At 41.4% G+C, this 18525-nt stretch overlaps 1 protein-coding gene across 4 annotated transcripts in view; it reads left to right on the top strand.

Annotated features, from left to right (window-relative positions):
• The window catches only part of UNK (unk zinc finger), a 41943-nt gene that overhangs the window by 9727 nt on the left and 13691 nt on the right, over positions 1–18525 (top strand). For all 4 annotated transcript variants that reach the window (XM_056817129.1, XM_056817128.1, XM_056817127.1 and 1 more), the window contains exons 2-6: positions 13265–13474; positions 14277–14453; positions 14667–14797; positions 15378–15513; positions 17216–17333. In XM_056817129.1, coding sequence (XP_056673107.1) covers positions 13265–13474; positions 14277–14453; positions 14667–14797; positions 15378–15513; positions 17216–17333 — 772 coding nt within the window. The remainder of the gene's footprint in view (positions 1–13264; positions 13475–14276; positions 14454–14666; positions 14798–15377; positions 15514–17215; positions 17334–18525) is intronic.

The following is an 18525-nucleotide window of genomic DNA, read 5'->3' as shown; positions in this document are numbered from 1 at the left end:
GAAGAATTACTTTAATCACTATGAAAGTAGCACTTAGAAAGAAAAATTTCAGTTAAAAATTTTTTACTAAAGGACAATGTGTGTGTGTGTGTGTGTGTGTGTGTTATTTATGTGCACCCCTGGAGAAAATTAACATTAAAAAACTTTACTCCTTTTTCTATTAGGTCAGTAGTTTACATCACTGATTATAAAGGACTTTAAACTTTAGGAGGCAAATTAAACTGAAAAAAACCCTAAGTATCTACTATATGTTTGAGCTCTCAAGATAGCTGGCTGTTTCCGCACTTATAAACAAATTTAATTGAACAAATTTTGAGTCCCTCATAGAGTATTCTCCTAGATGCTGGAGATAAAAAGTTTAGATAAGAAATATTTCTTGCCTTCACAGAGTATAAAGTTGGCAACAGTTAACTCTAAGTCACAATATTCCATTATAATTATTAGGAAGATGGAAAGCATTATGTAAGGTCTGAGGGAAAGGTGTCACTGAGCAGTGGGATCAGGGACAGCTGTAGGAGTGACTTTTGGGTTGAATTGTAAAGTATGGATTTAATAGGTATAGTGAAGAAGGATGTTCCCAGACATTAAAACAGTAAGTAAAGACAGTGTCTGGAAAATACAGGGTGTTAGGAGCCTAGAATAGTCTCTTTTGTTTGAGATGTGCCATAGGGCAGTGGTCTCCAAAGTAGGAGTATCCTTTGGAGTGGCTAAAGAGACACAGAGAGTGGTTCTGGTGTCCCTCCTGCCCTTGTTAACGCCTGCTTTGGCCTATGCTGGATAGTCACATAATGTCTTCCTAGTCCAAGACCCTCCCCACCTACCAGCTATGCTGGACTGTATTGAAGAGTCTTTATTAAGCAGATAGGTGGCAGTTTTCCCCAGCCACCTTGGCCCTTTCCTCTGCTTGTTGGATAGTTTGAACCAAAAAGATGTTTTTATCAGTATCATTCTCCCTCGGGCTATGATCTTTTCTTTTCTTTTTTTTTTAAACCCTTACCTTCCGTCTTGGAGTCAATACTGTGTATTGGCTCCAAGGCAGAAGAGTGGTAAGGGTAGGCAATGGGGGTCAAGTGACTTGCCCAGGGTCACACAGCTGGGAAGTGTCTGAGGCCAGATTTGAACCTAGGACCTCCCGTCTCTAGGGCTAGCTCTCAATTCACTGAGCTACCCAGCTGCCCCCTATGATCTTTTCTTGTACCTGTATAAGTTGTACAATTTTAAGTACAGTTATACTAGTAGTATATACTGATGTATAATTGCATTGTTTTCAATGTTTTGTGTTTCTGAGAAAACTCCCAGGCAATTTTTCCTTGACTCCCACCATGCCTGTCCAAAGCTCTTTTCCCTCTTCTGTTTAGTTCCACAACTCCGTTGTCCCAGGAGAACAAGAGAGACTGGAGCTATTTGGGGAAAAGCTGCAGCAAGGAGAACCCAGGGGAGCAGCCACAGCAGCTTTTGAGAGGCAGCAAATAATGCTGCCTGTAAGCTTGGGACTCAAGTAGCCAAACACAAAATGCTCAGGTCTGCAGCTTCACTAACTCCCTTCCCCTTCCTCCATCCCAATGGAGAGCACAGAAACAAATGAAGAGAACCATCCACTCACTGGATGGTTCTGGACCCACTTGGGCATCTTGATATCTTGCCTTGCCAGTGCCTCTTTCTCCTCCTTGGAAAAGCTGCATTCTGTCTGGATCTAGGATCTGACCTCCACAGACTGTCCCCTCCTTAACTCCTTAATGTAGAAAATGGAAATTTATTAGCCAATTTTCAACAGAAACCTTTGCATATTTGGTTACATTGCTCTCACTAAGAAATGTTTTATTTTTTAGTGAGAGCAAAAAAGGTTTTTGTACCGTTAATAAAATGAAAGTTTTTAAAGGTTTCATCTATCTCATCTTTTACAATTTCTAATTTTCCATATATTTTCTAATGTACAAAATAGTAAAACAGTAGTATATGTATATAATTTATAAATATACATATATGGGTTCATACTCAAATGTTTTCTTTTTACCATTGGGATATGTGATCCAAAAAGTTTGGAGACCAATGCTCTAGAGCACATATAGAGAGAAACAGTGAAGCCTGAAAAGGTAGAGATGCCAGTTTGGGGAGGATTTTGAATGCCAGAAATCAAATTTTATTCAGAAGTAATAGGGAAGCATTGAAGGTTTTTCAGTAGAATTATATGACTAGATCTATGCACAAAGACGGAGAGATAGGGGAACAGGTGAGCATACACTAACATCTACCCTACAACTTACAGTCCTTTTCTAACAAGCTATTATTGTTCAAACTTTTAAAATTCCTCTACTCTTCAGCAAATGCCCATTTTCCTGTACCCCAGACCCCAAGTGCAACCACATAGGATTCTGGCACAGCTAGCAAAATAGAGATTTGAGGATCTTTTTCATCCCTAAGACTATGATTCTGTAATTTAAAGGCTAATTGACAGCATAAATACAACCCAATCATCACGGTTAATTAACACTATATTAATGAACTAGGCGACTCCCTTGATTTAACTTGCATTTGAGTGTCATTCAAGTTACCCCATTGGTGCATATTAGAAAGGAAAACCCAACACTTCATACCTATTGAGATCTCTTTGGAATGATGATTATTAACTTGGAAATATCTGACTTTCAATTTGAAGCTAGATTTAGGGGAAGCCAGATGTGGAAAAAGTGGAAAACAAGTGAACAATTTTGGGCTGAAAGGTGTGGAAAACTGCTTTGTTTTGGCTTGAAAGTTAGCTATTGGCAGAAAAGCACTATTTCTCTTCCCACCATAATGTTCTCATTAGTAATAATTTGGATCTACACCTTGCTCTCTCACCTTGTCTATCTTTTCCCACCTCTTTTGAGTGGAAGTCTTTCCCACATTGGCCATCAGTCATGTTGTACTCCAGCCTTGCCATGTCAGTAAGGGTTTGTCAACATAATACTACTGTATTAAAACTCTGGGTCACAGTGGCCTTTGCTGGGGAGCATTGATATTCCCCAGAAATAATCATGTATGGAGGACTGGGGAGAGGGAAAAGGAAGACTGCCTTCCAGAGGTGGTTTCCAGGTCTCTCTCTGCTCTAATAATTTTTTTTTTTGCAGTTGTTTGAATTAGTAAATGGATATCATCTATGTCTTCTCAAGACCAGGGGTTTAGGGCCTTTGGAATAGAAAATTTGGAGTTGAAAAAAATTAGGGCCTTTGGAATAGAAACATTATTGAATACTTAATGTCTTTTGTTGAAATCCACCTTGGGGGTTTGCTGCAGTTCCTGTAAAGATTTGTTTTCTAAAGTGGATTTTAGTGTTTCCCAGTAGAGAATTTCATGTTGATATCTTAAAATAAACAGCCACCCCTGGTTGATAAAGAAATTGATTATCCAGAATGAATTATCAAGGCCTTTTCCTTCTCTGTTTGGGGGTGGGGGTGGGGGAGAGATTCCCTTTATGCATCCCCCACCCCCATATACATGCACAAAATCAACTGGGAGAGAGAGGAAAGAAAGCAACCCAGCTAATTTATTTCCTAAAGTCCTTAGTGAAAGGTGTATTTGTAGTTTTAAATTAAAATTTTCTCTCTGAATAGAGATAGAAAAGATTTGGCAATCTTGTATCTCTTGGTCTGGAGGAGACATCTGGAACTTCTCTGAATATCCCAATTGAATTCAACAAATATTCATTTAACCCTGTTATGTGCAAGATACTGCTAGACTCTAGGGATACAAAGACAAAACAATTTGTGCCCTTGGGTTATAGGAGATTTACATAAATAAGAATTATACTGGGTATTTGATGAAGGAGAAAAACATTGAATAAATGGGAAGGGGATCGTGGAAGCAGAAGGGGAGGTAGCAGCTGAACTAAACCTGGAAAACAAGATTCTGAGAGGCAGAGGTGAGGAGGGAGTATATTACAGCTATATGAAGACATACCTGGAGATAGGATTAGGAGTGGATCATTAGTCCAATTTGGCTGGAGTTCTTGAAGGGCAATAGATGTATGAAATAAAATTATAGAAGTATGTAAAAGTTAAATTGTGGAGAGCCTTAAGTCTTGAGCTGAGGTGTATTTTATCTTAGAGGCAATGGTAAACCATAAAAAAGTCTTTGACCAAGGGAGCAGCTGGATCAGATTGTTGTATAGGCAGATTAGAAAAGAGAGAGCCTAGCAGCTGGGAGTCTACTTTGAAGTTTATTGCAATAGTCTAGGCTGATGGGGATTTGAAGTGTGTGGTCTAAGACCTCTGAATGAAAAGAAGGGGAAAGATTCAAGAGATGGTTCAGAGGTAGAGTAGACTAGATTTGGCAACTGTTAAAGCTTGGAAAAATAAAGGCGAGGGGGCAACTGGGTAGCTCAGTGGATTGAGAGTCAGGCCCAGAGATGGGAGGTCCTGGATTCAAATCTAGATTGAGATACTTCCTACCTGTGTGACCCCCGGGCAAATCACTTAACCCCCATTGCCTAGCCCTTACCATTCTTCTGCCTTAGAACCAATGCCCAGTATTGATTCTAAGACAGAAGGTAAAATTTTTAAAAATAAATAAATTAAATAATATAAAATAAAGGCAAGGAGATGGCATAGTGGATTGAGAGCCAGGCCTAGAGGTGCAAGATCCTAGATTCCAATATGGTCTCAGAATCTTCCTAGCTGTGTGATACTGGGCAAGTTACCTAACCCCCATTGCCTAACCCTTACCTCTGACTAGAGAAACAAAAAAGCTTTCTGTCTTGGAACCGATATTGATTCTAAGATGAAAGGAAAGCACTTTAAAAAATAACTTTTTTTAAAAAGGAGAAAGAGCTTGTACATTGGGGTGACCAGGAAGATAGGGTTGTCCTTAACTGAAATAAAGAAGTTTGGAGTAAAGTGGACTTCAAAAATGGATCAGTACTGTTTTGGAATTTTTGAATATGAGATATGCTGACAGGTCAACTAGGAGATGTCCAGTAGACAATTGATAAGTACTTCAGAAGTCTGGTTATATAGAATTAGGGGACTGATAAGGAGCAGTCAAATAGATAGAGAACCAGAAGAAAACAGGGTCAAGAAAGTGAAGATAGGAGAGAGGCTTCAGGAGGATTGGGTTTCACCAGTGCTGTAAGCTACAGAAAGGGTAGTGAGACTGGAGAGTGTGAAAAAACCATTGAATAGAGTAGTTCAAGAAATTTAATTCATTTAAATTTATCTAGCATGTTAGATACTATGCTAGGCAATTAAAGTACAAAGATAAACCAAGGAGTCCCTGCCCTCAAGGAACTTAAATTCTATTAGAATATGTCCACTAGTTAGGATATTAGAGAAGGGATTCCTATTTAGATCCAGGTTGGACTACTATGTAATGTGTGAAGGGCTTTTTCAGATACATTTCAGAGGTAGACTAGGACACCAGAGTCATAAGACTGGGGTTATGTGATCAGGCAAATTTTTTAATGTCTATAAGCCTCGTCTGTAAAATTGGTCTAATTTTAATTACTTATCTCAGATTTGTTATTAGGATTAAAATGAAAATATATTGATATTCTATAAATATAAACTATTGAAGTATAATGTACTGTAGATGATAGGAGTAATAGTTGAAGTATCCTTTGAAAAATTAACTGAGTTGTTTTTAGAGTGTTGCATTTATGGGGAATTTAATTAAAAGGTTTATTAAAATCATAGGAATTAAAGAAGAAAGGAATCATATCTTATTATGGCATGGAAGTGACCCTCAAAGGCTATGCCAACAGAAGACAAATGTTGACTGGCTTTTCCTCCTTCCTGGAGAAGGAACAATTTCAACATACTTTCTCCCCCTTTTTTAAAACATTTAATTTTTTTCCAACTATCAAAAATCTATTTTCTTTCTCTCCTTTCTTCTGTTCCACCTTCACATGAGGGGAGAGAGAACAAAGTAAAATCCTTGTAACAAATATACATAGTTGAGCAAAACAAATTTATGCATTGGCCATTTCCAAAAAATATATATTTGTCTGCATCCTGAGTCTGTCACCTCTTTGGGTAGTATGTTTCATCATGGATCCTCTGGAATCATGGTTGGTCTTTGTGTTGATTATAGTTCTTTCAAAATTGTTGGTCTTAATTGTCTTTTTGTTACAGAAATTGCTCTTTTGGTTCTGCTCACTTCACTTTCTTGTAGCATAATAGCATGAAAATAACATATTTATATACCATAATTTGTCAGCCATTTCACAATAGATGGGTAACCCCTCAGTTTTCAGTTCTTTGCCTCCACAAATGTACAATATAGGCCATTTTCCTCTTTATTTGACTGCTTTGGGAAGTGCATTGGACCAACAGGTATACACAATTCAGCAAACTTTTCTGATTTAAATCCACATTTTGAAACTTTAAAAAACAAGTGGCAAATAAAGTGGCGGTAGTCAGCAAAGATGATCATTTTCTAGGTGTAGAGCTGTGAAAAGGAGGAGGAAATTTAGCATAATATTCAATTCAGCTCAGTTCAACAGCATTTATTGAGTCCCTACTGTATGCCAAGCACTGGGGATGAAAAGAAAAAATGGAATACTCTTTGCTCTCAAGGAGTTTAATTTTGGGATAAAAGCAGTATTTGCACAGATATATACAGAGTAAATTCAAATGCTATTTGAAGTAAATAATTTCAGGGGTAGGGTTGGGGAGAATACTTGGGAAGGTCCAGAAAGGTGGTGGCACCTAACCTGTGATTTGAAAAGAAAGAAATGGTTAAGGAAAAAGTGCATTCCAGGCATTGGGGACTAGCCTGTGAAAATTCACCAGAAATGGAATATCGTATAAAGAGATTGGCAAGAATTTGGCTGGAATGTAGAGTTTACAAAGGCAAGTAATATAATATTAGTTTGGAAAGATAGGTTAGAGTCAGATTGTGAATTCCAAAAAGAGGAGTTTTATATTTAGTCTCTAGATAAAAAAGACCCATTGGAGTAACTTGAGCAAGGGAGTGACATGGTCACAATTGCACTTTAGGAATATAAATTTTGCAGCCCTGTAATACAGACAATGATTTGGAGAAAGGTTGAGACCAAAGTTGGGGAGACCAACTTAGAGACTTCCAATAGTCCTAGAGAGAAGTGATGAAGGCTTGAGCTAAGGCAGTGGCTATTTGAGTGGAGAAGAGGTTATGGATATATATGAAAGCTGTTTGGAACTAGAATAAATAGAACTTGTCAACTATTATACAGAGGATGAGTAGGAGAGTTTAAGAGTCAAGAATGATTCTTAGAGCCTGCAAAGATAGTGTTGTCAACACAGAAGTTAGGAAAAGGCAGAGAAGATAATGAGTTAGAGATACCCATATGACATCTAGGTGGAATGTTTAGCAGGTGGTTGGTGATGTGGGATTACAGATCAGAAGAGAGTTTGATATCATCTGTATAGAGATGATATGGAAACCATGGGGCCTGGTATGTGTGTGTGTGGTAAAGAGAAAGGTAGGAACAGGTTCAAAACACCTCTAGGCATGGCAAGGGTGGGACATGAGCTGTGATCCAGCCACAGAAACTGAAGAGGAGTGATCAGATAGGTAGGAAGCAGAAATATGTTTAGTAGTAGGGTCACTATCCACACTACCAAACACTTGCAGAATGGTCAAGAAGAGTGAGGCCTGAGAAAAGGCCATCGTATTTAACATTTGAGATTATTGGTGATCCTGAGAGAAGTTTTTGTTGAATAGAGGATTGGAATCCAAATTGCTAGGGTTTGAGAAGTGGACTATGGTGGAGGGAGGCAGGATAAAAAGAGAGGAAGGAAGAGTACAAGAGATACTGCCCGGGTAGAATCAACAGTAAGCAGCTGATTGGATGGGAGGGATGATGAAGATAGAAAAATCAAAGACTGAGATTTTGAACCTGGAATCCTGAGTGAGAGGAAGAGTATGTTATTAATAGTAGTAATGAAGTTGGGAGACAGGACAGGTTTTAGAAGGAAGCTTTAATTGAGTTTTGAACATAATTTAATTTGAGATTCAAGTGGGATATCCAGTTTACTAAGCAAGGATTGGTTGGAGGATGCATAGCATGGAGATAAGAAAGCAGTTAGGAATCTAGGAATGGAATTCTGGTCAGAATATGTATATATTTGGGAATCATCTGCATGTAGGTGATAGTTGAAGCCTTGGGAGCAGATGAAATTTGGTCCTGGAGATGTATGTTAATGAGAGGTCAATCAAAAAGGAGGAGAAACGAGATAAAAGCATCTGTAAAATGAAAGAATGAGAGTATGAAAATGGAGGGTATAGTCAGTGGTATCATATGTTATAGAAGGACTGAGAAAAGACTTCAGAATTTATTCATTAAGACTTTGGGAAGATTAGTTCAGTAGAATGATAGGGGAACTACTTTACAAAGAGTAGTGAAGAAATGGAGACACTGAGTATTGTCATGATTAAAATAGTGGGAGTTATAAACTGTGGCAGATAAAAGAGTGTTGGGCTTAAATTGTGACTGCAGAAATATGGTTTCAAGACAGTGTCTTGTTTTAAATAAAAATATAAGGTGGTTGCCAGGGAAAAATTCCCAAATATGAAATATACCCAAGTCAACTGGGTTTTATAGAGATTTTAATTAATACAAATGAGGAATTAAAGAGAGAGAGAGAGAGAGAGAGAGAGAGAGAGAGAGAGAGAGAGAGAGAGAGAGAGAGAGAGAGAGAGAGAGAAAGGAATAATGAGAAAAAAGGCTAGGCCAGCCTTAAGAGAGAGAGAGATCAGTCAGTCTTCAATCCACTCACCACAAGATTTGTCCCAAGCAAAATTCTAGCGTTCAGAGAGACACCAGTTCAGCTTTGCCATCTCCAGAGAGAGATTCTCCTGACAGTCCCCGAGAGAGTCCTCAGAGGGAGTTCCAGCAAGATTCCCCTGCTCTCAGCTTCTGATCTCCTTTTAAAGGGAATTTTCTCCTATGTCACCTCCCCTAAGTTCTCACATCTACCAATCACAGTAGACGTTTTCCAAAGGACAGACCATTCTTAATTCACACCTAAGTAGGCTTAAACTTTTGATTAAGTTCACACCTGAAAAAAACCTCTGAGTAAGGTCTCACCTCTTTGCTCCTTGTAAATTCACAAGTTGCCTGACCTTTATAGGTACTTAGCACCCTTTTGTATTAGATCTAAAAATAGGCACAGCTTAAGAACTTTTGCCTTACTATAAGTATGGGTTTAAGTATTTTTCATTGTTCAGCAAGGAGTTTCTTCCCCTAAAGCATGCTTAAGTAGGGGTGGAGTAGAGGTCTCATATTCCTGATCTAAGTCCCTTCATTTGTTTAAATGAGGAATGGTCTTAAACAAATCTTATGAAGTAGGGTTTTTTAAGGTTCACAGTATAGATGACGAAAATTCATCAGTATAGAGAAGAGATTTAGCTAGAGGGATTAACAGGGTCAGAGGAGGCATCTTTAAGGTTGAGTAGAGCTGAATATTTTTGTAGGTACAGGGGAAGGAATCAGAGAGGGAAAGACTGAAGATAGGGGAGGTAGGACAGAATTATTGATAGAATAAGATCCCAGATGATGAGAAAAAGATTGGGAGGGTGGGCACAAGTGGAGGGATTAGTCTCAGTGAGAGGCTAGGCTACCTCATGCTCAAGATTAGAAGAAAAATGAGAGGATCTAGGAGAACAGAGAATTTTTAAGGTGTGGATGAGGGGAGGACAGGAATGGTCTCAGGCCCTTATGTAAGGAGATCCGGTTTCCTGCTAGGCAGAGAGATAGGATGAGGGATTGGAGTTCCAGGGGATCATTTCAGTATCTAGGAGCTGGCAATGGAATAGTCTTCTCAGTGCTTTCACTGCTTTACAAGAACAAGAATCACTGATTGTAGTAGCATATTCAATTCTACCCATGTGCAACTCAGAACCTATGATTCATCTGGGTGGAGAACTCCCAGTGTGGAAACTTTTTCCAGTGATGCAGATGGGCAACTGGTCTTCAAGAGTTGCTGATGGTGGGACAGTGAGGTAGCACAGTGGATAGAGTGCCAGGTCTGATGTTGGGAGGACCTGGATTGAAATCTGACTTTGGACACTTCTTAGCTGTGTGACCCTGGGCAAATCACTTAACCCCAGTTGCCTAGTTTTGTTCTTTTTAATCTTAATATTGATCCTAAAACAGAAGGTTAAAAAAAAAAAAGAATTGCTGATGGGGTTAAATGACTTGTGCCCAAGTCTTCTGACAGTAAGGCTAATCCTCTGTCAGTGACATTGAGCTGCTTCTCACCTTCTGCATAGGAGACACTTCATAAATGTGGCTTAAATGGAATTTGCTCTAGAATTTCAGATATATATAATATATATTTCTGACTTCTTTGTATCAGGGTCTGATCCTTATAGAGCCTAGCCCTAAGGAAGCACAGTTTAATGGCACACAGGATAGGAACAGATATGCTGAAAACACCTCAGATAAGTCATTTTTCTCTGCCTCAATTTCCTCAACTGTAAAATGAGGAGTTTGAACTCAGTGGACTTCATTTTCCTTACAGCTATGACAAACGCAAGAGTATATAGTAAAAAAAAGTTTGATTCTAGAAAATATTTCAGTCTTGTGCAGTTTGTGTAGCTTCTTTAAGTACCAAGTTATTTAAGGCCAGACGTAGATATTCCTGAAACTAGTATTCATTGTCTCCAACCTTGGCATTTAATTCCTCATTCACAAAACTTGACCCATATCTTCCTCTTGGTACTTGTAGGATGAAGAATTTAAAAAATGCTTTCTAGTAAGAAAGTCATGAAACACAGTTTTGGAAAGATACTAACAAGCTAGAGTTCATTCAGAAGGAAGCAACCAGGTTGATCAGGTTCCTTGAAAGTATCCTAAGTGAATATTAGTTGGATGAATTAAAGATTTTTAGTCTAGAAAAGACTTGAGTGAGAGAAACTTGAATATTTGAAAGTTGGTACCTAGAAGATAGGCTGGACTTGCTCTATTTGGCCCCAGAGGACAATATGAAGAGAAAGATATTTAAGCTAGATGTAAAGAAGAAATTAATAATTAGGACTGATCAAAAATGAAATGGGCTTTTCCAGGAGATGACTTCATTGTAGCAGGGTCTGGTTGGATTAGGTGACCTCCAGAATTTGTTCCAACTCTGACATTTGATTGTGATTTTATGATGTCAAAAAGTCCCAAGCTTCAAACTTGGGGGGTCTTGCCACATTGGACCCTGATAGACCCCATTAGGGGCTGATTTCCAGCTTCATCTTGAGGCCCTATGGTAATCAAAATAAAGAGGGCATAGTTGTTTTATTCCACTTCATCTTCTGAAGCTGACTTTCATGTTCCTGAAGGTCTCTTTTCCCATAAAGCTGATGAGAAGAGAGTCAATGGCATGGAAAGTACAGTGGAAGGAGCTATGAAGTAGAAAACAACAGAGATGGAATCTAGTCCCAGATCTTCCCTTAACCACCAGTAGGATCCTGGGCACATGGGCTTCAGTTTCCTTATCCATAAAGAGAAGGGGTTAGACCTGGTGATCTCTAAGCTCTCCAGCAGCAAGAAGACTCGATGTTCCATGAAACCTTTCTCTCCCTGGGGCTTTCAGGAGAATCTAATGTTCTCCTAAGTCTTGGAAAGGAGAAAGGAAACAAGAGCTTTTGACAGTTATCTTCATTAAAAGCTTTTCCCATACTCTATTAAACAATATATGGCACTGTGCTAAGAGAATTCTTCTAGGAAGCCTTTCCCTCTAGAGCTCAGTAGAAGCCCTGCTGATGACACATTGCAAGCTATACGGTCAGCAAAGTAAAGGCACTAAACATTGACAGACTAGAAGATGTTTGAGGAAGAGTGTGGGAGAAGATAACATCAGAGAGCGAGTGTGTCATCTCTAGGGTGAGGAGCTGAGACAGGAGCAAGCTGCAATGCTTCCTCATTTAGCTGGAGCAATGGGAAGTGGGGCATGTGTCCAGATGAAATGTGGGAGGAGACCAAAAAAAAAAGGCTAGTGGAGAGTGTTGGGAACATCCAGGCATCTAGACAGGTGTGCATGAGATGGAGGCCAGCGGGAAGGTAAGCAGTCAGACATGAGGCTTTCCTCCTACAGGCCCCTTCCTGGATAATTACCTGTTTTTTATATCTCTTCAGGGAGTTAGGGAGTCCTGCCAGGAAAGTCTGTAATTAACAGCAGTTAGCAGCCCAAAGGATGAGCATAGACTCTGTGGTCACACAGCTCCACATAGTCTTTGTGGAGACCAGAAACAGTTTCCCCTTCAGAAGGCCTTGATTGTGTTTTCCTTTGCCTAAAAAAGTCAAGAGCAGATCTAAGCATCCTTTCTTCCAGTCCTAGGGTCCCAGGAGCTGATACTAGGACTGAAAGAAGGGCGGGGGTTGATAGAAGCCTTTGAAATAAGCAGAGTTAAGCATCTCAAAGGACCATATTCAGGCATTATCTTAACATGCTCATAAATTGATCTTTGAAACATTAATGAGGCCAAGCAGCTCACCCTCACTCTCCGTTCAGATGCAGGGAAATCAGGTAAGAGTCTACCTCTTTCACTCCATAGAAATTCTTGGATGCCAGGCTTAGAATCCAGGGCTCCTGGGCTCTTGGCTCCTAGGCCCTTTTGTAATCCTAATATCCTTTTGGACCCTAGAATTCATTTCTCTAGGTGAGATATTAGCAGCTTTAAATCACCCCTTTGCTACTTCATGTCAGGGAAGATTGATAGTCAGGGTCATGGGCCTACTCAAAGTCAGTTTAGCAGATCTGCATCTGCTGCTGGGAATGCTAACCCTTGGCTCCTGGGACAGCAAAGGGAGAAAGCATCATCAGGAAGACCTGAGTTCATCTTGCCTCAGATACTTACAGTTGTGTGTCCCTGGGCAAGTCGCTTACCTTCTTACTCAGCCTATTCCATCATGTGTAAAACAGGGAGAACGAATCTACCTCAAAGGGTTATTGTGAGAATCAAATGAGATATGTATAAAGCACTTTGCAAAATCTTTAATCACTGTGTTATTGTTACTATAATTATTATTCTCCTTTGACCTGAACAGAGGATATATTCTGTGTTCCTCCTGTCTCAGGGCCTAGAGATTCTGGCTAGAAGTCTGAGACAAAGGTCTGGACAGGTCTCCAGTCCCTTCTTGTGTCCCAGCAGGGCTGAAGCCAGAGGTTGAAAACGTCCAGGAGTTTGATGCTTGATTTCTAAATGTAAAGTGGAGCTTAACTCGGGGACAGAAAGACAGGGCGTAAGAGGCTAAAACCTGTGGGTCTCCATCCCCAAAACTCTCTTCCCTTCCCCCACCTCTTGTATGCCCTTTCTCTAGGTACCTAAAGGAATTTCGCACAGAACAGTGTCCACTCTTTGTGCAACACAAATGTACCCAGCACCGGCCCTACACCTGCTTCCACTGGCACTTTGTTAACCAGCGTCGTCGTAGGTCCATCCGCCGCCGAGATGGCACCTTCAACTATAGCCCTGACATCTATTGTACCAAATATGATGAAACCACAGGCCTCTGCCCAGAGGGAGATGAGTAAGTGCCCTGTACAACTTTGGGAAATGGCTCACAGAGGAGACAAATTTTAACTAGGGATCTCATGTTCAGATGTTCTCAAAGCCATCCAGGCATATCCTTGTTGATAGCAGGCCAAAGGAAAGCTCATGGGAGTATTGCTGCTGCTTCCTACTGGGAAAAGTGCCCACAGTGCAGGTTACTTCACAGGGCCCTGGGCACATGTCCTATTTCTTTGGCTCCCCTTCCCCCAGTATGTTTCTAGAATCTTGCCATAGCCCCTACGCCAAGGTAGTAGACCTGCTGAACCAGATAAACTCAATGAGACCTGCTGAGCAGTCTGAAAGGCATCATCATCATCATCATCACCATCATTCCAAAGCAATTATTGCAGTTTTGATGGTGTGTGTGGTAAGGGACTGGGGGCCATAGAAGAGACACATTTTACTCCTGCCGCCAGAAAACTTAAATTTGGAAACTGACACTAATTCAGATAGTCATGTAAAGAACAAAACAGATGGTCTAATAGAAACCACGAACCAGCATAAAATTAGGCAAGAACTTTGTTGTACTCCCTTTCTATCTTTTGATTTTCAATTCTTTTGCAAAACTCAGGAAGCAAGGCAGCAATATCATCAAGTAAGGGAATGGAAAATGCTGATTTGTGAGAAAGAGCCCTGGGCTGAGGAAGTCCTAGATGTTAGTCTAATTTCTACCACATTCTGTTGTGGAATCATAGGGGAAAAAACACTAGGCTAAAGGGACTGGTAGAGATAGATCAGAGGCTGGTAAAAGTAGGTGACAGCTTTTCCTTGGTTTTCAGGTGCCCATTCCTACACAGAACCACAGGAGACACTGAGCGACGGTACCACCTACGCTACTACAAAACTGGAATCTGCATCCATGAGACCGATTCTAAAGGAAATTGCACCAAAAACGGCCTGCATTGCGCCTTTGCTCATGGGCCTCATGACCTCCGCTCTCCTGTCTATGACATCAGGTGGGCTAGGCACAGGTCCAGCTGAATTGGGCAAGGAGAGGTGGGCAGGGAGGAAGGGACTGTGGAAGGAGCTGGGTACCTTCCTGCAGTGGAGGGCAAGGAAGAGTTAGAAGGAGGAAGGTAGACCTCATCTAGTATTCCTCTGTGGTGACCACATTCTCATCTGTCTTTGCAACATCACATGCTCAACACACCTCTGTGTTCTCTTCCAAGGGAGCTCCAGGCCATGGAGGCCTTGCAGAACGGTCAGACTGCGTCTGAGGGGAGTATCGAGGGTCAGTCAGCTGTGGCCGCCAGCCATGCCATGATAGAGAAAATCCTCAGTGAGGAGCCGCGGTGGCAAGGTGAGAGCCTGAGGAGCCACAGTGTGGCTGTGTCTCTCCATGGCCAGATGGTCCCCTCCCTCCCTCCCTAGTGTGAACTTTTCCCCAGTGCATGACCTGTCCACAGCCCTTTCTGAAACATTTCCCGCCTCCTCCCCTCTCTGCCAGGGCACACCCCTTTCCATTGTTAAAGATACTTGGGACACACCTCCAGGGACCCTGCATCTCAGTTGGTCTGATGACTGCATTCTGACAAACACATCTGGCCGTGTCCAGCTGCCATAGTTACAGATGTTTACATGTTCTCTTGTGTGTTTCCTTGTGTCTTGTCTCCTTCTTTAAGATCTGAACTCCTCAAAGGCAGGAGCTGTGTTCCCTCACCAGGGTGGCCTGACTTCAGAGGACAGTGAGACATTTGTCCAGGGGCCTGCCCTTCTCACATGAATCCCAGGGAGTAGGAGCCCCAGCAGGCCAGTCTCCTGGGGACCGGCTAGGCCTCTAGGGAAGCTGTCCCGCCCTTTGCACCTATTGCAGCTATTAGTATGAGACTCTTGCCCCAGTCCCTGTGGTTGACCGAGCCCCGCCCTCTGTTCCTTTGCAGACACAACCTATGTCTTAGGGAATTACAAGACTGAGCAGTGCAAGAAGCCTCCTCGGCTCTGTCGCCAGGGATACGCCTGCCCGTACTACCATAACAGCAAAGACAGACGGCGGAGCCCCAGGAAACATAAATACAGGTCTCACCATCTAGGGAGAAGCCCAGCAGGGGTTGGCTAAGCTGAGCTGTGAGACTGCAGCTGTCTCTTCTGTGGGAGGGTGGGGGCCTTGGGGAGCGCCAAGTCGAGGGCAGACCATCAGGGACCAAGTGCAGGAGGAATGACTATGGGGAAAGGCTACCAATAACCGGGAGACCTCTTTGGGGAGGAACTTTCAGCTAGACAGACCACAAGAGGTCAAGGCTGGGGTTGGACGCAGAAGGCAAGATATCTTTGGGGAAAGTGGTGGTAGGGCATGGGGGCCATGACTACAGAATACAGACTGCCCTGAGGGAAATGGCTCAACTACAGGAATAGTGCAAGTACCATCTTTATCTGTACCTAGGACCTCCATGGGCCTCCTTTACTGTCTCTTCTAGACTTCTCTACCTTCCTAGGCCCAGAGTACAATTAACCTGGAGAACATTTCCTATCTCTTTGCAATTAACTTTATCTTTCTTGGTGATGGTGTTACCATGTGTCACCAAAATGAGGGATTCTGTTTTCAAAGGCTTATTTTCCTGTTGTCTGATTTTTAAAGTCACTCTAAAGGAAACCATCCCTGATAGGAAGGGATCAGTAGTAGCAACTTTCTCTAGTTTTCCCTATCAGGAATTTTCACCTTTATATCAATTCCAACCTCCCTTCTTTCTGATCTCGCCTTGGTTATCCTGATCCAAGTATGAATAAACTCTCTTTTCACTTTAGTTTCACCAAACCACAGTTGGGATTTTTTGAAAGGAACATTATTCCTTTGTGACTGGGTAACAGTAAATACAGGTTGGCCACAGATTGTCTTAACTGGTATAGTTTATAGACTAGGTCCTATTCCTATTTCTCCCATCATGAACTGAGGAATCCTGATCAAAGAAGATACTTCTCTGTTTGGTCCCAGAGATTCTGTCTCTGAACTTCAGGCCAACTTGCACTAAACACGAAGTTACCATCTGTCCTGGAATTCATATCTCATGTCTAGCCTGTTTCCTTTTGTCTGGGCCAGTTCATCTGAAGGATATTTATTCACTAGCCAGCTGTTCTAATCTGGGATGAATTTCAAAATCTTGTCCTTGCTCTCTTCATAGTAGAATGGCCTCCTTGAGGGGGCACCCTCATTCTTGGAGCCTGTTCATATGATTTATTTCAGTGCTTAAGCCCTTATGGGTCAACCCCACCTCTACTATCTTCTCTAATTCCTTGATCCTTTGTATAATTGAGGACACTCCCACACCTTGAGCTCCATTGTTGGACCCGTCTTTTTTGCACTTAAATGACTAACTGCCTCTTTTCCCAGCTTTTCTCTGCTGATTTGCTCAGTAATTCTGCAGCAGTGTTCTTCCCGAAAGCATTTTGTGATTTTTCAATATCCAAATTTTCTTAAGCATACAATAAGAATAACACACATTTTCCACCAATAACAAGAGCAAAAAGGTAGTTCTGACACTCATACATAGTTATTTTCAGGCACAAAGTCTGTGGGCTATGGTTCCTTTGCATGACTCCTTTTAAAGGTGAGGCAAAGGGGCCAAACTGTGGGTGAGTTTCTTAGGCATCATACCCTTTCCTCTTTGTTACCACTGCTCACATGAACACATGCATGTATACACACATCACACACACACACATACCCCACCTCCCCCCCAAAGAGAGGCCCTTTGACCTTTCTGTTTCCTTCTCATTGACCCAGGTCCTCCCCTTGCCCAAGTGTGAAACATGGAGATGAGTGGGGTGACCCCGGCAAATGTGAAAATGGAGATGCCTGTCAGTATTGTCACACTCGAACAGAGCAGCAATTTCATCCAGAGGTATGAGGGCAACACATCTTCCTCCCTTTCCCCTGCCCAAGGCCATCCTCTCTGGTTAAGGGAGGGTTCTGTGGGATCTCAATGTCCCTCAAGCTATATCTCTCTCCCAGAGTTAAAGGCACCAAGTTCATCCTGGTTTTCATCATCATCATAATTAGAATTCCAAAATCTTTAATGCACTTTTGATGGTATATGACAAGGGCCTGGGTACCATACAGAGAGACTGCTCCTGCCTTTACATTCTGAGCCTGACATACTGACTCGGGTAGGCAGATTAATAAAGGGCCTTTAGAGAGTAGAATATAAATTATGAACCAACATAAAATTAGGCAGCAAAAGATATGCACTTCACAGGGAAGGGCATTTTGGCATGGGCTGGAGTTTCCATGATTTTTTTCTCAGACTTGAATTATCCAGAAGGATTATCTGTCCTGAACAAATGACTAACTAAATTCATTTCAACCATTTATTTGATCTGTGTAGAAAAAGTAGTTATCCTTCTGTATAAGATAGGTAAAAGTGTACTGGATAATCTCCACTCAATTGGATACAGAATTCACTGGGTCCCATGGGAGCTATAATGAATGGATAGGATAGGTGTTTCCTGGGCAGAGTTATAAAAGGTCACGGGCTCCTTTCTGTTCTTTTCTTACCAGTGCCCTCCCCAAAGACCTAGATATGAAATTTGCCTTTCAACAAAGCTGAGAAGGATAAAGGATAGTTAATGCTTTGTGTTACAGAACTGGAATTTTAAGAAAAATGTGACTTGCTGAAGTCATGGGCTGGATTTGATTAGATACAATTTAATAAGGGTAAATGTACAGCCATATACTGGAGCTCAAATTTGGGGAAGGCCTGGCCAAACAAAAGTTCATATGAAAGAGGCCTATAGGATTCAGTGACTCACAAACTTGATATGAGCACTGACATTGACAGCCAGAAAAGTGATTATAGTCTTAGCCTTAACGAATAAAAGGGTCACATCCAGCTCAAAGTTGTGGTCTCTATAGTCAGACACATCTAGAATATTGTGTTTGGTCCTGGGTAGCATATTTTAGGAGGGACATTGACAGGTTGCCCAGAGAAAGTGGTCATATTGGTGAAGAGATTTAGAAACCACCATTATAGAATTTGAGTATCTTGTAATGGGACTAAAGGAACAGGCCTGAAGTAGAGAAGGATGGACTTTTAG

This window comes from Monodelphis domestica, chromosome 2 (genome assembly GCF_027887165.1).
Source record: "Monodelphis domestica isolate mMonDom1 chromosome 2, mMonDom1.pri, whole genome shotgun sequence".
NCBI classification, from domain to species: Eukaryota; Metazoa; Chordata; class Mammalia; order Didelphimorphia; family Didelphidae; genus Monodelphis; species Monodelphis domestica.
This window is presented reverse-complemented; position numbering and strand designations above follow the sequence as displayed.